General features: G+C 41.9%; 1 protein-coding gene across 1 annotated transcript in view; it reads left to right on the top strand.

Moving 5' to 3' along the window:
* The window catches only part of kdrl (kinase insert domain receptor like), a 42,509-nt gene that overhangs the window by 1,929 nt on the left and 18,350 nt on the right, over positions 1-22,230 (top strand). Inside the window, exons 2-18 of the mRNA XM_053428735.1 lie at positions 5,001-5,091; positions 6,057-6,274; positions 7,947-8,071; positions 9,544-9,703; positions 9,805-9,941; positions 10,025-10,196; positions 10,289-10,415; positions 11,218-11,387; positions 12,581-12,737; positions 14,547-14,661; positions 17,097-17,205; positions 18,291-18,575; positions 18,772-18,918; positions 19,066-19,194; positions 20,190-20,296; positions 20,700-20,829; positions 21,405-21,509. Coding sequence (XP_053284710.1) covers positions 5,001-5,091; positions 6,057-6,274; positions 7,947-8,071; positions 9,544-9,703; positions 9,805-9,941; positions 10,025-10,196; positions 10,289-10,415; positions 11,218-11,387; positions 12,581-12,737; positions 14,547-14,661; positions 17,097-17,205; positions 18,291-18,575; positions 18,772-18,918; positions 19,066-19,194; positions 20,190-20,296; positions 20,700-20,829; positions 21,405-21,509 — 2,484 coding nt within the window. The remainder of the gene's footprint in view (positions 1-5,000; positions 5,092-6,056; positions 6,275-7,946; positions 8,072-9,543; positions 9,704-9,804; positions 9,942-10,024; positions 10,197-10,288; positions 10,416-11,217; positions 11,388-12,580; positions 12,738-14,546; positions 14,662-17,096; positions 17,206-18,290; positions 18,576-18,771; positions 18,919-19,065; positions 19,195-20,189; positions 20,297-20,699; positions 20,830-21,404; positions 21,510-22,230) is intronic.

The following is a 22,230-nucleotide window of genomic DNA, read 5'->3' as shown; positions in this document are numbered from 1 at the left end:
AATTAAAGGATGTGTAACAGCTCAGGCTGAGGGACTCTGCATTAGATGCTTGCATTGCAGGTTTATTTCAATAGTCACATATCACCAGGAATATGATACTCTATTAATGATTCAGTGAACAATAAATAATGCTAGTTTAATTAAAATGATTTAATCTGTTGTACAAGTGAATTGATGAGGCAGAACTGAAGGAATAGGTTCCAAGTACAGAGTAACACACAGAAGCTTTTGTTCGTGCTTTTTAAGGACAACTGACCAAACCCTGGAAATAATAATTATTATGGGGATGAGTCTCCTCATGGTTTTGAGTTCCTCTGTGTCCTCCTACAACGTTGTATCAATCAGCGATTTCTTCCTCTATGGAGGACAGTGTTTCTTTAGAAGCCGTCTTCTAGCAGGGGGAGTTTGTGCGGTGTCTAATTTGTTTTGGAGTCAGACTATCTTTCCTGCTCTGTTACTTGAGATGAAGTGGAAAATGGGATTGATGAGAGGTCAGCCAAGTGCAGTTGGGACTCATTGCTCACTGGCAGTACGTCTAGGTCCATGCAGCACAAGAAAAACACACATGCACACACTCCAGAATACACATGCACGCACCTCAATTGGAAGTCTCCCAGACAGAGCAAAGAAAAGGTTGCTCCCTCACAATGGGATATTGACCCGTACAAATTGCTTTGTGTAGCTGTTCTTATAGGATGATTGCAGCACCTGGTCCATACTTGGCATATCCAGCCTGAGCTAGCAATATATTTTCTTTGAATCCTGCATGGGATTTCAATTTTAAGGAGCTTCTGTCTGCCGACTACTCCTAATCACACATGATGGAAGGTGAATCCTCTGGGTTTAACTTTGAGGACTCTCATGCTGAAGATTCCTGTTTGTAGGCTCCCACTCAACTTTATGTAACCTGCAGTGGCCACCCATCTTGGCCAGATGTTCCTGTATTTTTGCTCTTTTTTTTTTAAGAGGAGTCTGGAGCATTTTGCCTCTAAATCTCCAAAGGCTAATATATGGCTAATAAAAAAGGCACTCGCCCTAACTGTTGTCTTAACCTTGTGCTTGGTAAAGTGGAGGGGTTTCAGCAGGGCTCTGTGTGGCAGGATTCGCCAGCACATGAAGCACAGCTCGAGCAGCGGCAGTTACGCCTTACTTAGGCAGGTGATTTCATGCCTTGTTGTTTCTTGTGGATTTGTCTCTTTGTTTGTCTTGTAATTTTCCCCCTAAAGGCAACATACCATGACCTGTCCCTGGCATTGAGAGTTGCCACACCATGAAACCATTGCAGCCTTTGAATATAGCTGTGTTAAGAAGAAGACTCCTGAATGACCCTCTCTGGTGATGCCGATGTTTCACTGGAAGTCGTTTTGTTTGACATTTTGAAGTAAACGATCGAATGTTAATATTAAGTTATTTTATTCATTTATAGTTTTTCTTTGTAAGTACCTAAGATTAGTATTGACAATTTTAGGAATTTCTCTGGCAATAATGCAGAGATCTTTTATGAAAATCAGGCAAAGTTCTAACACCTTTAACAGGTGTAATTTGATGCAGATTTAAGCAGTTTTTATGCAGATGGTATATGTGTCTTATCTCAATACATCTGGTGATAAAGTAACCAAGCAGCCTTGCCGGAGGTATGCGCTGCTTGAGTGCCGCTCAAGTTTTAGGAAAACGTTGATATTCCCAACGGTCTAATCTTTGCCCTCTGTCATTATGCCTTTTTAATCTCCTGCATTACATGAGTAGGCTGCTTTGCCTGTGTGGCTTCTAGACATTGACAGTAATTTTTAAATCACTGCCCATGTTGCCTCGACTTAACACTGAGTCTCAAGGCTAAGTGACTTGACCACAACACTGTTAACATTCATAGTGAATCGTTTTGCCTAATTATTTGTAATTTGTCATCATTAGACTATCTGCAGCCTCAGCAGATCACTTGTTGTACTTTCGCATGAGGGCAGAAATCTTATCTCGCAAATGTTTAACTCCTGTTGCCATGGTTTCAGTGCAGTGAAGATGACTCACCACCAGTGAACCTGCACTGTTTTATCAAACAATCACTTTCCTCTCCACCCTTTATGTATTGACTGATAAGGCAAGGTTAAACACGTGCATCATAATGCTGTATTGTTTCTTTTACCTTGGAAGCACCAAAAAAAGAAACTCACTCTCCCAATCACTCAAGACAGCTGCATTGTATAATGACAGGATGGGAAAAACAAGGACATGAGGTGTATTCTCTGCAAAATAGAAGGGAATTCCGCACATTATTACGAGCAGTTAACGAGTTGTGACTCAGAGTTTCCCATTCAACCCGGTGACAGTGCAGTCGTCTCTCACAGTAGTGGTCTTTATTATGCAATATCAAACATGAGCCATGTGGCAGCATGTTGCAACAGGCTGGTAGCATCTTGCCAACAGTTACACCAACTCACAATTGCCCTTTCTTTTGCCTCAGCTTGTCCTTCAGCTCAGTAATGTTGTTGTGAACTCGGCAGTAGTGCCAAACAAAGGGCTGCAAATCAGTCCAGAATAATCCCCCAAAAATCAATCACAATAAGAAATATAATAGCAATAATTTTGGTATCATTGCACCTCACTCTTAATCTTTTTTTCTTACCATATCATCATCAGTTATTTATCTCACCATAGTGGTGCTCTGAATATCTGCCCCCATGCTACATTACAATACACCAAATTCCAACAACGAAATGAGGGTTGATGAAAGATAAGCAGGGTCAACAATTTCAGTTGCATTGCTGAACTTCATCTTTGATTAATTGCAAAACAGTTTTTATGGTTTGGCTGTTCTTTTAGACTAAATATTTAAATAGCATTTTCTGAGCCATAAACATTTCAGTAAAAAGTGAAGCGTAAGTCCTAGGATGCTGGTCTAATCATAGTTGCCTTGGCCTTGTGTCAATGATCAGATTAATGTTGTCTCACTGGCTTCCCTCATCAGTCGACCGAAAACCTGAACCAGAGTCTCTCGGCCTTCTCTCTCTCCCCCTCACTGTGTTTGTTCCATGCCTGTCCTCTTTTTAATGGCCCTTAATGAGAACCAGCTTCAGGCCCCTTTGAACCAACACAATAAGCACAATTTTTGGCATTTTTCAGACGATCTGCTGGAGGAATGCGGCACACAGCTGTTGCAGGGGGTTAGGGGTGTCGGGAGGGATCCTTGCTGAGGTCAGCGTTGGGCAGACACTGGAGCAAGTGGAAGTTTTGAGACGTTTGGGTGTAAAGAGACAGCCGTGGGATGTTTTTTTTTCTTCCTCTCTTCGCTGGGGGCTCAGTGGACTTATCCATCTGTAGTGAATTACTGAGAAGAATAGAAGAAAATTTGGCCCGTTTTAAGAGATGAGCTCCCTGTCAATTCAAGGTCAGGATGATGTTTTGGGATGTTTACTTGTTCGAGCAAACACCAGCATTCGTATCAGAACATAAGTCAAAGAAACAAAACATTAAACATGCATTTTTGCCATTTATATTGAACTAGTCCAAGGGGTCAAATGGTAATTGAGTCATTACTGGGCTAATTTTCAGCAATGTACTTACATGAAGTAACGGTCAGTTCTGAGATATAAAAAAAAGATAACTATTTAGACTTCAGAAAGGCAACAACAGATTTTGGATATTTTTTAATCTGTGAACTGTGATGGTTTATTTGGATCAGGAGCCTCAGTTGTTCTTGATTTAATATACAGCAATGTTTATATGTAATATAAGGCACGTGGAATCACAACATGAAAGTGTGTGAGCCACAGCCCTTCCCCGCCGCACAATCTTGGACGATAAAACAATGATGTTATAATACTTTGCGAGGAAGTCAATATTGAGTGCCACTGCCAACACTGGCAATGTCAGCTCATTCTTAGCACAACAGCTGTTCTGAATAATAGACAAATGCTCTTTGTGTTTGTTTTCCTCACTCTCTCTCTCTTTGTGCGTGTGTCTTTTGAGCCTTTTAAATGCAGGTGTACTCATGTATGTGCGTGGGTTTCGATGTGCGTGTGCATGCACGCCATGAGAGCCTGGCACCACGCTGTTGTGTAACCTCATTGTTTTTCTTGATTCCGTGCTTACAAGTAAAGGTTTCCCCGTAGGCTGTAGTATTTGCCGCGTTGACTCAATACATTTGTTTTGTGATCAGAGTGACAAGTTGTTCAGGGAAGCCAGTGAAAAGAAGGAAATCACATATAGGACGTGACACCCCCCTGGAGAACAGGGAGAATCCCAGTGTTTCCTATGTTGAATGCTGTTAGAGGGACCTCTCAACACATGGAGCTGGCTGCACACCAAACTGAGGCCACCTTTAAATCAAACATCTCCTCTAAATTTCCCCCTGATAATGTTATAATAGCATTCAGAGTGCAAGGTCAATGGTAAATGAAAAAAACTAAAACACAAAGGAGAGGAAGGGAGCAGCCACTAAAGGAGGTTGAACAGTTGATCTATAGGAAACGCGTGCAATAGTAATCATGGTTTTGGTGAATCTGACCATTTTGACCTTTCGGGTAAAGTGGCGCCGCTGCTCCCCATTTTCCCCCTTCCTCCCTCCATTCTTCTATCTTTCTTTCTTTCTTTCTTTCTTTCTTTCTTTCTTTCTTTCTTTCTTTCTTTCTTTCTTTTTCTCTTTCTTTTTCTCTTTCTGCTCATCCCAGGACACTCACTGTCCGTTCAGCAACCTGCTCACTCAGCACCGGAAACACCCCCAGTGCTCTCACAGCAGACAGCCACTTGCATAAGAGGCAGGAGCAGAACAAAGTGAATCCACACATTTCAGTGCTACAGTGATTCATGGGAATTTCCAGCAATGTTTTCCACTCTGTTGTTAATTGCAATTGTGGTGACAAACAATGGTGTAAAGAGAGAGATGCTGTAAATGTGAAGATTTGTTTAACCAAAGTACTGCGTGTGTCTGTTTGTGTGTTTGTGTGTGTGTGTGTATGTGTGTGTGTGTGTGTGTGTGTGTGTGTGGGTGTGTGTACATTCAACAGGGCATTTGGACAGAGATCATTCCCCTAAGATTCTTCCCTCTGAGAATCCCCTCATCCTTCGTAATGATGATTCATTGAACCTCATATGCAGGTATGTAGCGCGCATAACCACATACAACATATTAAGACAATCAATAAAGCCAGCAGTGAATAATGAAAATCAATGATTTATGTGACAAAGGTAAGTATCTTGTCATCAAGAAATTAGCGACAAATGGCTCCAGCTTTTGTTGCCCTTCCCTGGTCACTTAGGATGAGTTGGTCTCTTTTCCTGAACTGTCATTCCAGCCATTAAGGTTAAACCCTGGTCTCATTACATGTAAGAATGGCCAGGGGGGGGGGGAGTTAAACGGGATATGCCGGGGTCTCAGGGCAGTTAGTGGCTATGAAGAAAATGGGACAATGCTTGGCAATGATCCACATTTAACAGTCCTTTAGAGGCGGTGGGACCCAAGTGTTTATTTTATTTGAATTTAGAGAGTCTTGCATCATTTTGTAGGTCCGCAAGGAATGCTTAGGAGCTGTCTATCTAATGTAATGATTCCCTACAAGGCTCGCTAAGATGCCTGGTCCATGCAAGAGGATTTTCACCAGATAAGAGCAGGAGGTTGCTTAACCCAAAATTCTGCAGGAAAAGGCAGTGGTATGCAAAACATGTTTGATGTTCCTCTGGGATCTCTTTAATGAGAGATTTAAAATAGATGCTGCGTGGAAAGAATGTGTCAGCCAAGCACGTCATTCAAGAGAAACACGTTCCCATGTGAAAGCGCAAGTTATCGGATGACTCGAGATTACTGAAAATAAACTGAAAATGAACATAAAGCCAAAAAGTCCCCAGGGGAGAAGCAGCTGCTGCCACCCTGAACTTAAGATCTTGAAAGGTCATTGCTGGCTTTCCCTCAGAATAGATCCAGTTTACACAGTGTTTGTTTACAGAGAGCAGATTAACAGTAATATAAAGCTGATGTGTCAAGTTCAACATATTAAACTGTACATTTTTCACCATCTTTCATCAAACCCGATGCTGAAATGTTGTCCCACTGTTTCCTTTGTTAGAGGTCATGGCTCGCTGCACTGGACACTTGCCGATTCCTGGCGATCCATTTCATTAGAGGGGGTGCGGACGGAGCCGTGTGAACCTAGACATCACTCTCATTCGCACTGCAGCAATCTGACAGTCACACGTTTGATCGCCAATGACACTGGGAAGTACAGCTGTAAATACTCCAAAGATGGTTTGGACCACGTCACCTCGACCTACGTCTATGTCAAAGGTGAGACCTTTGCAAGTGACCAGCTCAGCCTTTATCAAGTAGTTCCAGTGCATCAGTAAGAACAAAAAAGAGAGAAACCCAGGCTCTCTTTGTTACATTTATGGCACCTTATTTATCCCACCCAGACTTGTGATTGTAAATGATTTTCCAGAGAAAAACTGTGGTTTAGAAATACAAAGAACTGGTCTATAAACTGCTGCACCGACTAGCGTTCTTCTTTTTGAACTGAATTGTTTTTCTTCGAATCCATGATTTAACTGTGTTTGTTTTCATGAAAGTCATGTTAGAGTCCTGATTTGAAAAAAAGGGGGTTTTCACAGGGTTATACACATCTACTGACGCCAGTGGGAATAGTGCCAGTGCTATAGTGTTGAAATGAGCTTTCAAACAGCAGCACTTAATTGACAGAATATAATTATTAATGAGCAACCTGAGATTTTCTGCAAGATACCAAAGCTGGAAAACCTCCACTTCTGCAAGAAAAGAAGGAAGCAAGAACAGAGGAGAAAATGAAAGACATTTTAAAATAAAAAAGGGAATAAAGTTTAACAGAAAGAAAAAGGGAAGGAAATTTAGAATAAGTTTTTATTTTAATTAGAAACTGTACACACTGTGTATGACAACACTGAATTCAGGATGCTGACTAACTCAGGCTGAAGTGTCACAGTTGCTCTTCTCAGAGAGAGGAAGTGGTTTCTTTGGTATGATTGGTTTCTTCTGGAGGTGGAAGGGTGAAGCATGATTGCACAGGAAGCCCTGGTCATTGACTGCGATTTCCTGCTCCTGCTACTGTTTTCCTATAGGTCTCCCCTAAAACATCCGTTTACAGTTGCACTATTATAATAGAAAAGAAAGTTATGTTTTCAACCCTGTTTGTTAGCTTTTTGTTTATTTGGTTGAGGGAATAAAATCACCTTAAAGGGGCAATATCCACTTTAATAACATAACTTTTATTGAACTTTTTCAAGAAATAATTTATGAAATCATGAATATGTCGATTTTGGGGTCGTTAGTTAGTATGAGCTCTAGTGAGAACCATTCACGTACAAATGGAGATGGTTAGAAGCAACATATGAAGAACAGGTCCGCCTCAGTTGAGATAATAATACAAGCACCAAATATCCAAAGGATGTAAAACAGTTGTAGACAATGAGGACCAAAGTAAATCTGGCTGCTCTGTAAATGTGGTTCCCACTTCACCTGACTACTAGGCAGCCTGCTGAGCCGGTGTTTATCCTAACACTGTCTTTTCAAAGCCCCTCAGTTGTTTATTAGATCATTTTCCATGCTTTCTATTCAAATAATAGTTCCTTTATCACACCATTACTGCTTGACCTCACACCAATCGCAGACTATTTGTGTAGCCGAGAAGTTCCCACAGCCGTTTTGCGATGGCTGGCTGCCCAGTAGGAACTCATTGCTATAGTTTGGTTGCTCTATCTGTGCCCTGCTCCCTTATCCAGCTGAATGAAGTGATTTATTTATATGATCTCTGTGGTAGATGACATCGCCCTGATTTAGTTGCACTCCTCTGGCATTGGGTGTTTTTCCCGCTCTCCCATAACAACACTTGTAACTAGTTATCCTAAGGGATAAAATATCTGCTTTGAAATGCAATTTCTGTTTGACCTGTATTTGAAATCTTACTGATTTCGGGGGGTTTGTTCCTCAGATTCTGAGAAACCTTTTGTGCTGAATCATCCGTCACCTTACATGCTGGGAATCTACAGGCATGAGACCAGCCTCATTCTGCCATGCAGGACGTCCTCTCCTGATGCTGTTGTAACACTTATAGGGGTAAGATCTCACAATCATTACCCAGCTTCTGTGCAAATGTTGTATTTTACTGTATGTATTAGGATTGAAACCAGTATTGTATTTTAAAGTCCAGTAGCCTTTCCAAGAGGACATTTTCGTCAACGTCTTCTACGAGGTTCGCTGCTCTTTTTCATCCTCAGATTAATTTCAACGCGCCCACTCCCTCACTCCGACTTTTTGTGGTAATTTTACTTGGGGACTTGCAGGAAATGTCACGATAAAATTCGAAAACAACACACTCAAAAATGTACATTCTCACATGCAGCCCCTCCGAAGAATATCTGGAAAATGACATTCGGTGGATGTCTAAAAACACCTTGAGATTTCTGACTCTGTGGGTGTTGAGGAAACTGCAGAGAGAGTTGCTTTTGATAAAGCAGCGAAATGTTTACTACACTGCATTTCTAATGCTAATGTTTATTTTTTCTAATAAAGTAAAACTCTGCATTTGTTTCTAAGAAATGATTGAACATGGACCTTAAGGTAAATGACACTGTGCGTCATGGGATTGCTTCAAGATCAGGATTGCTCCATAAGATTGTTATTAATAGGTTATCCTTTCTTGTTGTCTTCTGAAAAAAGTGTTTCCACTCTGTGCAGAAGGCATCTCACTGGTTCACACACTCCTTGTGTATTAAATCACGTTAGCATAGAAACAAACCGGGGACAGTGGCTCGTCTGAGGGAAGCTCAGGGGCGACGACGGGAGTCATCCTGTCTACTTCCTGTAAGAGCAGGAAGGTGTTCCAAGAGTGTTTTTCTCAGAATAGACTCTAGACTAAATTTAGATACTCTTCTCTTACAAACATCAGGAAATGCAGAAGCAAAACAGTCAACACCGTGTCAGGTCACAGAAAACAACAGGTAAATTATGAGGATTAGTGCATTTGATTCCAGATTTAAGTGGGAGATGTCGGCAGAACAGAGCTCTGATAGCGACTGCGTGACGCACCTCTGCAGGACGTAAGAACCTGTTGCCATAACAGCCACAAATGTGTGTACCGTTTGTCATATGTGTCACAGTGCCTACTGTGGACAAACACATCTCACTCAGATGGAACAGATAGTGGTCGAGTGACCTTCCTGCCATTCGAGACTCAATGGCACTCCTACTTCCTGCTCCCTATCCTTCCTTCCCTTACCTCTTGCAGTCCGACTTCTGGCATTAGAACAAACAGCAGAAGGCACGCACATCCTCTTCCGAGTCTGCAATGTTTTGTGCTCCATTGCATCCATGATTGCAGAGGTTACACTCCACAAAACAATGAGACTAATTAGACCTTCACTCTCGCAGATGTCTGTGCCCAGCTGAGCCCAGCAGAGCATGATTTACATGTTAAATCAAGTCGAGTGCATTACATTTCGCTCTGTCTGCCTCAGTGAATATCACGAGGGTCATCAAATATCTGTGGGCTCTGACAAAATGTCTCTGCTTTCTTGTCTTGATTCAAGGAACCACCATTATCAGAGAAGATTGTTAAGGAGATGGTTTGGGATCCAAAGGTGGGATTCAAGATTCCCTACGGTCCCTTCACTATGTACCTCTCACTCACCTGTCGAACCGTGGTTAACGGTAGTGAGTTCCACGCAATGTACTATCCCAAAAGACTGAGTGAGTTTTACGTTTCTGATTAAACATGCTCAGTGAAAAATGAAGACCATTGCTGATGAAGAGGCTTCTCTGTTTCACACTCTTCTCTTGTCTTTTTTCAGCTATGGTTCTTAATAATGTAAAAATCACCCCAGATCATGTAAGACTCTTGGTTGGAGACACCCTCTTACTCAACTGCACGGGTGAGACCACCTATAATGGAAGAATCAACTTTACGTGGGATTTTCCAAAGAAGAGAGTAAGTTGAGGATTTACTGCAAAAAAAAAAAGAACCATCCCAGATTGTAGCAATGGTGTTTATGGTGCTTGCTTTGTCTTCAGGAAAATCGACATTATATTATTAAATCCAAAGTCGTCCCTGCTTCAGTCCTTGTGATGAGCAGTGCTTTAGTGTTGCCAAACATCACCATGGAGGATAAAGGGCTGTACCGCTGCAAAGCTGAGCTTGATAGCATCAAACACAAGAATACCACAGCAAGACTGCTCATCTTTGGTGAGCATACTTTGCATGCATTAACAATGTGATCATGTATTGAAAAGTGGGTGTATATTTTATAAATATCACTGTCATTTTCTTTGTGACAGAGCATCCGTTCCTCAACGTCTCCCACAAGCACAAGCGGCCAAGTACAGTGACCGTCAAAGAAGGTAAAAGGAAGCATGTGTTTGAACCCAAGGTCAACGCCCTGCCCCCACCAGACCTGATTGCATGGTGAGTAATAGTTCACAAAAAAATTGTGGCAGCACCTTCACTATGAAACTCTGTAAGGAGATGGTGAGGTGGTGTCTGGTTATAGATATATTGGAATTATTCTAGATTCAAATCTTTCATTCGAAAATCTTGAAAAAGTGGCCAGTCCCATCAAATTGAAACTGATTAAATTAAATCACACTTGATGAATCCAAACCTGTTTAAACTTGATGTATATCACATTGTAAAAACAATTTAAGACCCTCAAACATTTGACAGCTTTCAACGTAATACAGTAAGAAATTAAAATGTATTTAATTTAAACAGATGTAAACATTTTGTTGATGCTTGACTCATCTTTAAGGTTTTATATGAGCCTACACCTCCCACACTAAGTCAGTTTATAACACTGAATTCTAAAAGTGCCAGGGTCTTCTCAGTCAGAGCCTCCCACTACTGGAGCACTCTAGAGTACTAATAACCTAACTTTTAGGTACAGTATAAACTTGAGATATGATATTGAGATTCAAGCAAACCAAACCTGCAATAATGTGTAATCATTCCACCTCATCTCTGACATTTTGGTCTCTCACAGTTTTTATGTAACTTGCGCCTGCCTTGCTTGCCAATATAATTAATGTGTATTGTTTTTATCTGGACACTTAAACTATGATACATTATTTTATTCTAGTTTTTGAGGAAAACTGCGGCTCGTTTACAGCCTTTTCTTATGATTAATACGAATTATGCAGTGCCTAATAAATAAAAAGAATATTATTGTTCATGCACAATAAAAATAACTTTCTGTGGTTCTAATTTCCAGGTATAAGGATGGGGTCCTTATCAAGAAGAATTCCACCTGTTACAAGATGTCTGGCTACAACTTATTCATCACGGATGTGGAGCAGAAGCATGCTGGGGTCTTCACCATAAGCCTTGGCAGCCAATCAAAGGGCTTGTACAAGAATCTGAGCTACACTTTGGTAGTCGAGGGTAAGCTGTCGCCATAAACCTGATAATGACTCTGCGTCCTGAGGAAATGAAGCAGTGCCTCGGCTTTGGAATGTGGCGGCCCTGGCACTGTGGCTGCTTTCGGTCCAGTTCACTGGACGGCAGGTAGCAGCTCTAGTATGAGAGGAATTTGAGGGCTTGTTGATTCCAGGGCTGGATTGACGTAGCCGGGGCAGCTGTTGTTGATTATTGGGGCTCTTTTGAAGGGGCTCTTCGCTGTGTGTAAATGGCCTGGGCTCGATTCTGCTTACAGACTCCAGCCGTTCAGACCTCCCCAGTCCCCAACGTTTATTTGCATCCTCACTATGTGTATATACAGTGCAGCTCATATAATGTTCTGGGCCGTGTATATATACCGAAACAAGGACTGAGCATCTAATTCAATGAGGACTTTGCAAAGAGTGCTTATAAATGTTAACACAAGGTTGTATATGATTTAGTGTTTATCAGTTACTTGAAGCTTACCCAGGGGGGTAGAGTTATTGTCATTGCATTCTTGAAACATTGTCAAGCTATCCCGATGGCATTCACATTTTTTTTTTTAAATCCGCTTCTTGCTGGCTTGATTTGTTGGAATTAAAAAAAGTGAAGAGGCTTGCCTGGTATCAATTAGGGAGCTATTTAAAACTGTGTATATCAGTTGTTTAGAGCTGTCACAGTAGTACAGATTATGACAGTGTTCAATGTGATCGGATGCAGATTTCTGTGGTCTGCCAAGCGATGTCACTGCATGTAGACAAGTGACAAGTGACAATGGCCGTGTGATGTGTGCTACCTCCAGAGGTGGGACGAGGACCTTTGTCTGTTGCTTATTACGACGAACACATGGTTGATACCCTGACCTGGGCACGGGCCACGGTGCGGTCGTGCTTTGACCTACAGCCCCGTGCTAGCCAATCATCCTGTCATTCTTCTCGTACACAGTGTCTAATGCACAACTGGTGTCAGTGGTACCTTTTCATGGTTATCCATCATGACTGCCATCCCTCATTATAAAGACATTATAAGATTCCACAGTGGGCTGGGTTGGGTTGGGATGGCAGATGGAGGATCTAACCTGTGCTCTATCTCTCTCGTCCTCTCTCCCTCTCTCCATGTTTGTGTGTGTGTGTGTGTGTGTGTGTGTGCGCGCGCGTGTGTACATGCGTGTCTTTCAATGCACTTCTCTCTCACAGTGAAGCCAACTATTTCAGAGTCGGAGATTGCCACTGTGGACGTGCAGCCTTACGTGCTTGGCAAAAAGCATCAGCTAACCTGCACTGCTTATGGGTTGCCCCTGCCAACCGTCACGTGGCACTGGCAGCCATGTCGCTCGGATCCTACGCTTACAAAGTGAGTCACCATCTTGCTATGTTCCAAGCAGAGAAATGCTTACTCTGGATTTCATGCATTCATGGTCTGTTAACTTTCTTCAATCAGGAAGCATTTTTAACATATAAGAGGCAAAACTTTCCTTTAAACACAATGTCATTGTAAAAATGTTTTATAGGCGGAGAACTTTGTTTGATGGAATCTGTGTCCAAAAATCTTGTCATGCTTGAAAAATGTTAACATAAAGCAGGACCATATCAGTCATGAATACCCAACTTAACATACATTCGAATCAATTACATGCCACTAAAAGACTTAAAGATTAGATTTAGGTTGCACTTTACTCCTAAAGTCCACTGCTTATTGAATATATCATGTTCGTCAACATGTGAGGCTAAAGAGAAACGGTAATCAATGCAAATGTCTCTACTGTTGTAAATATGAAGTTCTGTGATTTAGTGCAAATGTAATATTTGTGCACAAATAACACATCGATGTTGGAGGGAAAAAACTTACAACCACAGTTCTGGAGCTATATTTACAAAGACACAGAAACTCAAGCATTACAGACTTAACAGCAGATGTAGTGGCTGCAGCATCCAGAGCCACCATTCCAGCCCAGGGATCCCACTATAAAGCAGATCAAGATTGACTGAATTGACTTGAGCCCAGAATATGACAAATTAATCAAAGAAACGCAGCCCCTGAGAGCTGCCCTCTCGTCTGTGGTCAGCGGTTCTGTGGACTGAAGTGGAAACATAGGGGAAATATATTAATCTCAGATTCCCCTAGCTGCCACAAAGCCGTACATGACTGAGTGTATAATTGAACATGTATGAATACCGGACTGGTGGTGAACCCACAAACAAAATGAAAGTTCCCTGAGACATGGCTCGTCATTGACAGAGGGAGACCTGCAAGTTGTAAGATGAGGGAAACAATGGGCCATTACCCTTGGGCTATCAGGCTTCAAAGCCGTTAACAAAAACAACACTGACACTAAATTATGTTTACACAGTGTTAAACCACCAGTGCCTCCATTATTTGATTAAATAAATAATCTCAAAAACCCACTTGTACTTGGCAGATTTGTGATAAATAAAAGCAGAGTGTTAGTCGGGTCAAAGCGACTCCTCCTGTCGGCCTAAGGATAATCAGGACTGGCACTAGGAACAGTGGTTGGGCAGTGGCAGCCAGTTAATGAGACAGAGGAACCGCTACAGCCTGGTGGGAGGCCAATTGTGCAAAATGTTTGTTTTATACAGCCCTGACCCGCCAAAGTACCTGTCGCTGTAAATCCAACATGTCGCCCTTTAAGATCATATCTCATCTAAATCTTTGGGAGCTGGATGGGTTGAGGGAGGCTCACAGTGTTGGATGTGGCATAGGGCTGACCGCTTAGGAAGCAGAAGTATGGGGGTGTCTTTATTACCAGGTTAAGAAGTTATCAGCTCTCTCCCTTGTTGATCACCAAGGTCTTACGATCAACCTTATCTCCTCTAGCCAGAATGTTGGGGGGGTGTTCCTGTACGAGGTGACGCATAGCACAACCCTTCCTGTCGCTGTAGCTGTTTCCTCCTCTGCCTCTCCTCTCATCAGGCTGATTGTTCCCCACCGCGGGCGGTGAAGGGTTTGGGGGTGGGGGGTCAAATCCTTTCTCTAGGTTTTATAACCCAGACAAACTGGTCTAGACCTGGACTCTACCCAAATCAATCTCTTTCTCTCCTAGTGTTACACCCCGGCTCCCACTTAAAACAACATGAAAGTCTTTTTTTTGCATTGTTCAAAGTCTAACACTTGTACATGTATTGTGTGTTTTCTGTCCTGCAGTTGCATTTCTTACACTGAACCAATCCCGGTCAGCACTGATAACAGGGGAAATTACTCGCACAACTGGATTAAGAGCATAAGCGCCAAGCCTGAACTGGTTAAAGGAAAAAACAAGGTATGTGGTTTCCACTCACTATTTAAATGGCGGATACACTAATAGGATACTTTTCTCACTGTGAAATGTGGTTGACAAATAGCTGTGACCAAATCAACAGTATTTACTCATGAACAATCAAGATGCGATGAAGCTGTGTAGAGATCCACAAAACATCCAAGAGCAATATCAGATTCAAGCATAAATCTCCCAAGACCAGAGCTTGAAAGTCTGATTCAACATCTGAAATCCATAAATCCTCAAAATGTTCCTCCTACTGGCAGTGATGCTGTTCTTCCCTTCACTGAAAATGATTTGTATTGTCTGCATTAGTTTTTTGACTTATGTAACTGTGACCAAAACCCCGGAGAAGGCCCTCCGTAGAGGCTTTAAAGAAATCAGTTTTGTTTTTCATTGCTGCACATTAAATAAGACGTTATTAGTTTTGGGAATAAACAGCCAAGAAAATACAGGAAATCGTGTAAATGATGCAGTACATCTTAAAAGGAAGAGGATATATTGATTAATATTGTGCATGTGCAACATAAATTAAAGAGGTAAAGGCTTTTCTATAAGCAAGATCTCTTACGGAGCATTCTTGCCACCTCCGCTATCTCATAACTAACAGACACACTTCAGTAGAGTCCTCCCACCGAAGAAGACCTGTAGATTAACAGCTGCAGTTTCGTTCTTGGCCACCAACACATTGTTTTGTTGTGACATCAGTAAATCTTTTCTGTTGACTCTAGAGTTGAGCTTCATAAACAGTTCAGAGGCTATGTGGCTTAAAGCATGCATGTGCCAAAGGATGAGAATAAACCTGTCTAGAATCTATGTTGTGCCATTGCAAGTGAAGATGAGTCATCTCAGCAAATATAGCATGTACTCATGGGGATTATATAAATAAGACATGATGACAAATACAATCTATGCCAGCAGATATAAATAATTCATTTTACACTATAAATTCAACAAGTAAATTTACATTTGTGCTCAGTATTGAGGCCTCATAGTTAAACCTATCAGTCGGTCAGTTTTTCTGAAAGGACAGCAAACACATTATGCCATGCAAGCGTAAAAAATGCCATGAATGCATATGTACAGGGGCAGGCTGTTACTAAAACCCCAAAGATAATAAAGAGCAGACCTGCACTATCTTGCAGAAGTCATTCCATAGGATTAGGTTAAATAAACCCCATTATAGCAGACTGGCTCAAATTAGGGGCTTAAATTCATTGGCATATAACTGGAGAGGAATCTGTGAATCTTCTATGACAAATATTTGCTTAACAATTAAGTGTAAATTGGGCTTTTAGGCATCATTTCTAATATGTCTCTGAAGTAAGCAGGGAGGTAGCACTTGTTTTCAAGTACCCGTGGCCAAACGCTGTTGCTTTATGTGGGTTAGGACTAAGGGTCAATGATAACAAGCAGAAGTTTAAAAGAATAGGGATTTGTTGGAGGTGAATTCCTCTCTGTCACATCACATAAATCGTGTTGGCCTGTGAATTAGAACGTAGCTGGGGCTGGGCCTCTGAGTGGCTCCCCAGAAGACCCGGTAGAGAGGGAGACCGGCCCGGGTCATAATATAAGGAAAACACATGGGGAAGACCTGGGCACAGAGGTCACAGTGCTTCTGGTCAGGTCACCTCTCAGGGACTGTGTGCAACCATTTAAGTGGCTGTTTATGAGCTAGGGTTACATTGCGGTGGGTAATAGCAGAAACATAATACCATAAGACCACTCCGTCAGTGTTTTGACAAATGTCATAACAGCATGATTTGGACAATATGATATACTTTTAAAACTCGTGTTTTTACTGCTTGTTTGTGTTCTAAACACCATAAATACATGGACGCTGAAGCTGTTTAATGGCTTCCTCTGTGTGTATCAGGGTCAACACAATGGTCCCTACATACAAATCCAGGAAGTTTTGGCTTGCATACACCCAGACAATACACCCACATCATTCATTCTCTTTGATGTAGCTCACCCCCCCCAAAACACAGATGTCAGTAAGAACACTAAACAGAGCCCCATGCAGTCTGGCCCTCACCCAAGTTTCACTTATTATTTCGTCTATTTAAGCCATTAAAATGTTGTACTGGCTTGATGAGAAAATTGAGTGTGGCATTAGAAGTGCTTTCCAGGAAATGGACATACAGCCGCGGCGCTAGATCTATAGTGCAGGTCTGAGGGAGACTCAGTGGGTTTTAAAACTCCAGATGTACCCTTTCATTAATGTGACGCACTGGAGGGTAAAGAACAGACGAGGCTCAGTGCAGACTCTTACTCGCCTTCATTAACAGCTACTCGCTAGTCTGATAGGAACTGACAACCCGAGGAGAAATCAGTAAAGTCACATTTGAGAAAACTGTGATATGAAGCACTTATTTGTCATAATATGTAAATTCCTCTTTGATAATCAATAATAATTGCCGTGTTGATCCAATTAGACTTTGGGTGTGCTGGTGATTGGAGAGGCGAGCGTGTCAGGAAAGTACTCCTGTGTGGCCTCGAATGAGGATGGCTTCAGCACCCTGACGATCCCCTTTTATGTATATGGTAAGTGGGTCGCCATAACACGACATCACAAGCATCAACATTTAAATCTTTGCAGTCGAAGGTGAATGCAGAGATACTTAACTGAGTTTATGGTAATTGCATACCGCAATATACAGTGCACTGGATTCTTTCAGATGATCTACACAAGCGGTGCACGCTGTAATGAATTGCAAGTGCAGGGAAGGAATGTGCAGATTGTATTGTGCAATAAAGAGACCAGAGGGGGGCATTAATTGAAACCATCTTCCACTGTAGCTGAATAGCTTCAGGGCGGAAGAGAGGCAAACATGTCCTGAGCCATATGGAGTGCTATAACGGCACGCGTTTAAAAACAGCTATGAATAACTGCATTCCTGCTGCAGGGTCATTCCTCTTTCTCTCTGGGACTTCTTCTAGGAAATTCTACTTTGTATGTGTGTCTGTGCTTTACCAAATGTTCCCAAAAATCAATATCCATTGAGACAGTTATGAAAAAAGACTGGGGATTAGGTGTCACTTTGCAGTGTTCACTTTGCAACTGATTTAATCCTATTTACTTAAAAGTGGAGTGAAGAGTTTAGTATTGATTTTGGATGCGGGTGAATGTAGATCTGAGGAGTTGCCAGGTACCAGAGTTTCATCGCTCAGTGAGATAGAATTCCCAAGAGGAGTCGTTGTCTCTTCCAGAAGTGAGTAAAACTGAGAATGATAGAACGTTGCAAAAAAAAAAGAGAGGACGGAATTGTAATAACAGCTGTCTTCTCTTACTGAACACAGAATGCTTTCCAGCAATCTGAATAAACAAGCACAGTCTGGTTCCCCTGGGGCCCAGACTCAGCCTCTCTCCAATTGGTTGAGTGCAGGAGCGCCATCAGTGACACTGTCGACCGGCAACGTGCTTCCAATTAACAGTGATGAAACAGGAAATAACTGCAAATTTGACATTCCTGGCCTTGTGACGAGCAGCTTTGTTTCTCAAAAATAGGATGTCCACCCAGCCACATGTTCCAGAAAATTGCTATTTATTCATAATTAGTAACTCTCATTGACCCCATTGTACAAGAGTAAACAACGTTGTAATCCTAATTTTCTACGGGTCTCACTAGATAACTCAGAGGAGGTTACCACTGAGCCTCGGAAAGCCATCGAAGGCGATGACGTCACTCTGACCTGTCGGGCAGCTCGCTACCTTTACACAGATCTGCGGTGGTTGGACTCCAAGAATCAAACTGTCACTGTCAATGTATCCAGTCTCCGGCTCAGCCGCTACTCCATTTCCCTTGCTCTCCATCTGCATAATGTGTCCAAAAACAGCACTGCAGGGTACCAGTGCCAGGCATACAAGCTGCACGAGAGGATTGAGCTGAAGAAAGCAGCACTTATTGTGGATGGTAAGTCAGAAAGGATCTGTGAAGCTGATTGGATTGTATCTATCTATCTATCATCAACAATAAGCTAAATACATTAAAATTATCATTGTGTGAAAACTGGGCATGCTACTGACTAGTTGATGAGTCATTGTCAAAGCTAGACAGTAAAAGATCAACAGCATCTCCAACTGAAATGGTTTGTTTTCTCTCTGTGCAGCGAGAAAACGCCCCTGGCTGAGTCAAAATCTGACGAATCAGGATGTGAACAGTAGCAGCACCCTGATGCTGGCTTGCTTCGCTCTGGGAGTTCCACGACCCTTCGTCATGTGGTACAAAAATGGTGTTCCAGTGGAAGACGGCCCAGGTAACGTGACATTTGTTCTGTTCATTGTGCTAATTTTATTCAATATAAACACAACACAAAGGTTGTTCATTTTCAACTTTAACACCTGATTGATCACTGCCGTGACAGTAGTTGGCACCAGTTTGACTGAGAGACTGTATGTTGCAGGTATATCACTGGGAGAAGACGGGGTCCTGACCATCGAGAGGGTGAAGAAAGACGATGAGGGTCTGTACGAGTGTGTAGCCAGTAATGACGAGGGTGTCGCGAAAACAAGTGCAGTCGTTACCGTGCTCGGTAAGTCACCCACTGCTATTAACTACCTCACCATCAAAAGAGATTAACACTCCCACCTGCTGCAGTTACTGGCTTCTCAGTGTGAAGCGGTGTGTGCTCATGTCCAATCAAAACATCTTCTCACAGAGACAAATAGCTCAGAGTTTGACTTCAGTATGAATAACGGACCCTGACAGAAAATCTGTAGCTGCCAGGAATGCCAAGTGAATTCCTTCCTGGGTTTTATGATCAAGGCTCTGGCTGAGGGTCCTTGCCTCGAGGACATGACCTCTGTGAAGTGTTAAGAGGTCCACTAATGAGTGCAAAGAGATTGACTGCTACAACAGCCAAGGGACTGGAAACACACAGGAGATAAACGGTGCAGAAGGCCAGTCTCTCAAAGTGTGTGTGCCTGTCTATCTTCGACATGTAAAATGAACCACACGTCGACATGTGAAGCTGAATGTAGCTGAGATGTCATGCAACCAGTTTTGTGCAGGTCTATGCACTTTTGAGCAGATGCTTATTAAGCTGAACTTTTGTCTAGATGCTTATTGAAATCATTCCATCCTTACCACAGGCGTATTCCAACAACAAGCTGTACACATGTTCTGCTTCGGCTGTTTTGTTATGGATTGCATGAAATAAGAGCTGGAAAAACTTTTTAGGAGATTCAAGGGATATGAGCTTTCAGATCGTTGACATGGATGGCTGGAAAAATTGTGTTGGGAAGAAAACCCTATATGAAAAAAGAAACCAGAAATAAACAGCAGAGTGTGTTTCCACTTCTATCTTGTATACAATGTCTCAGAGGAAATTTATGAAGAGACAAATAAACCAAAGAATGATGCGGAATAACATTCTTGGCATCTTCATTGAAGAACCAGGCTCTCAATTTGTTAAGTTGTAACCGTCTGTTTTCTTTTGGTCACAAAAACCACTGTTGATATTAAAGTACACCGTTTTTTTTCTTTCCAAAAAGTTCTGATAGTTGACGACAGTTCTTCTCTTTCCAGGGGACGAAGGGAAGGCAAACGTTGAGGTAATAATTCTGGTGTGTACGGGAGCTGCAGCCACCTTCCTCTGGCTCATGCTTATCCTCTTCATCCGCAAGCTGAGAAAGGTGAGGCCTTAGATCATCTGTCTTTTCCACAGATCCACAATAGATGAGCTTTTTGTCTTGTTATTGATGCCAAATAAGTCGTTTCCAGTGACTTCATGCAAGCGACTGACTCAGTGTTTCTTGTGAAATACAGTTTAATGAAAGGACAAATTTAGCAAGTGTTTATGATTTCCTGACAGCTGGGAAGTGCTTGTATGTAGCGTGTAACCTCAAAGGAGAACATGATGTGCTTGTGCCACAACAACAGTGAGGAAACATTTTTTTGTGCCCTCATTGATTTCAAGTATGAACACAAATGCCTCTGCAGCCTGTGTGAGGTTGTTACTTGACTCCAAGTGTGTGTAAAGTTTTAATTGTCAAAAACTTTAACACGATATTTCGGTTTGTCCTTGCACACCTTCAGCAACCAGCTCACTACAAGATGGGTCCATCTATCATTATTGACCCTGATGAGTGTCCCCTCGAGGAGCAGAACGATCTTCTCCAGTACGACAGCAACAAATGGGAGTTTCCCCGTGACCGTCTTCGCCTAGGTGAGCTCTTTTTTTATTTATTATTTGCTTGCCATCCTCATGCATTTGTTTTATTGCTGAAAAAGTTAAAGTAATATTCAAACAAAACCGGAGCATCAGCAATTAAGCTGTGGAATAATCTCACAAGATCGTGTGTGTGCAAAAACTTTACAAGTTATGGTTTGAACATATTTAAATAGCCACAAACTACCAGAAACATGTTAATCTGGAAAAAAACTGAGCAATGAGCAGCAGAAAGACAGTGAGATAAAACTTTTTCTTTTTTTTTTAACATAAGGGTAAAAGTTCATCTTTATAGTGTTTGAAGGTGAGGACATAAATAGCCACATGAGGGTACATGGAATAGGTGTCACCCGTCTCCGCAGCTGTTGTGTAGGGTCATTACTTATCAGTGACCTGCGCTGTCATCCAGTCATAAGTGAACCATAAATTCTCCAGAAAAAACTGCCTGGTGATCACAGTCCAAGCATGTTGTTTTAATTACAGACCCATAACCCGACTGACAGTGTCCAGTTAGATTTTTCGACCCAGGGACAGGAAGCTCTAATGTCAACCTACTTTTCTTCCTTCGCCAGGCAAGACTCTCGGCCACGGAGCTTTTGGAAAAGTGGTGGAGGCTTCTGCCTTCGGCATCGATAAGCTCTCGACCTGCAAGACTGTGGCTGTCAAAATGCTGAAAGGTAGGATGTCAAACATGTTGTTATAAATTAATTATACTTTGATAAAACTTTAGTTTTTGTCCTCTTTGGTTCATCACACGACAGACAGGCCTGCAATAACGTCACATCATTCACTGTAGTGGTTAATTTCCCCTTAAGTTACAGACTCATGAGCTGCGGCACCACATGTGCCTGCAATTAATGTTTGTATGGTTTATTGGGTCAAAGCAAATTGTGCAATGTGTGTTCTTTTTAAAATGCAGTTAGAGGTAAAGGCTAAGACCTCTAACCCTGTTCTTGATGAAGAGATTGAGTGTATGCAGAGCTCGCAGTTAAGACCAGTGTCCAAGATCTGCAGGTGAGGACGAGTTCAAAAATGTAAGATATGAAACCCAATGAGCAAATAGAAACTATGTTTGTATTTGACATATTTCAGAGGCTCGAACATTTCTAAACAATTGCCAGCCTTCAGAATTATTTACAATCCCCTTTGCGTGTTTCCAAATATTCACAACAACCCATAAAAGTCAGGTCAAAATGAAAACAGAAAAACAGCCCATAACTCATCAATTCATACGCTAATTATGACAACTTAGACTTGATGCCTTTTATTGAATTTCTTCACAGTCCTCCCTACATATATTATGAGTCTGAACAGACAGGGATGTAAACTGGATCTCGACTGGTTTGTGGAGGCAAACATCTGCCAGGTGGCGATTCAAATGTGTGTGTACTACTAGAG

Source organism: Pleuronectes platessa, chromosome 8, assembly GCF_947347685.1.
Source record: "Pleuronectes platessa chromosome 8, fPlePla1.1, whole genome shotgun sequence".
Taxonomy (NCBI): domain Eukaryota; kingdom Metazoa; phylum Chordata; class Actinopteri; order Pleuronectiformes; family Pleuronectidae; genus Pleuronectes; species Pleuronectes platessa.
This window is presented reverse-complemented; position numbering and strand designations above follow the sequence as displayed.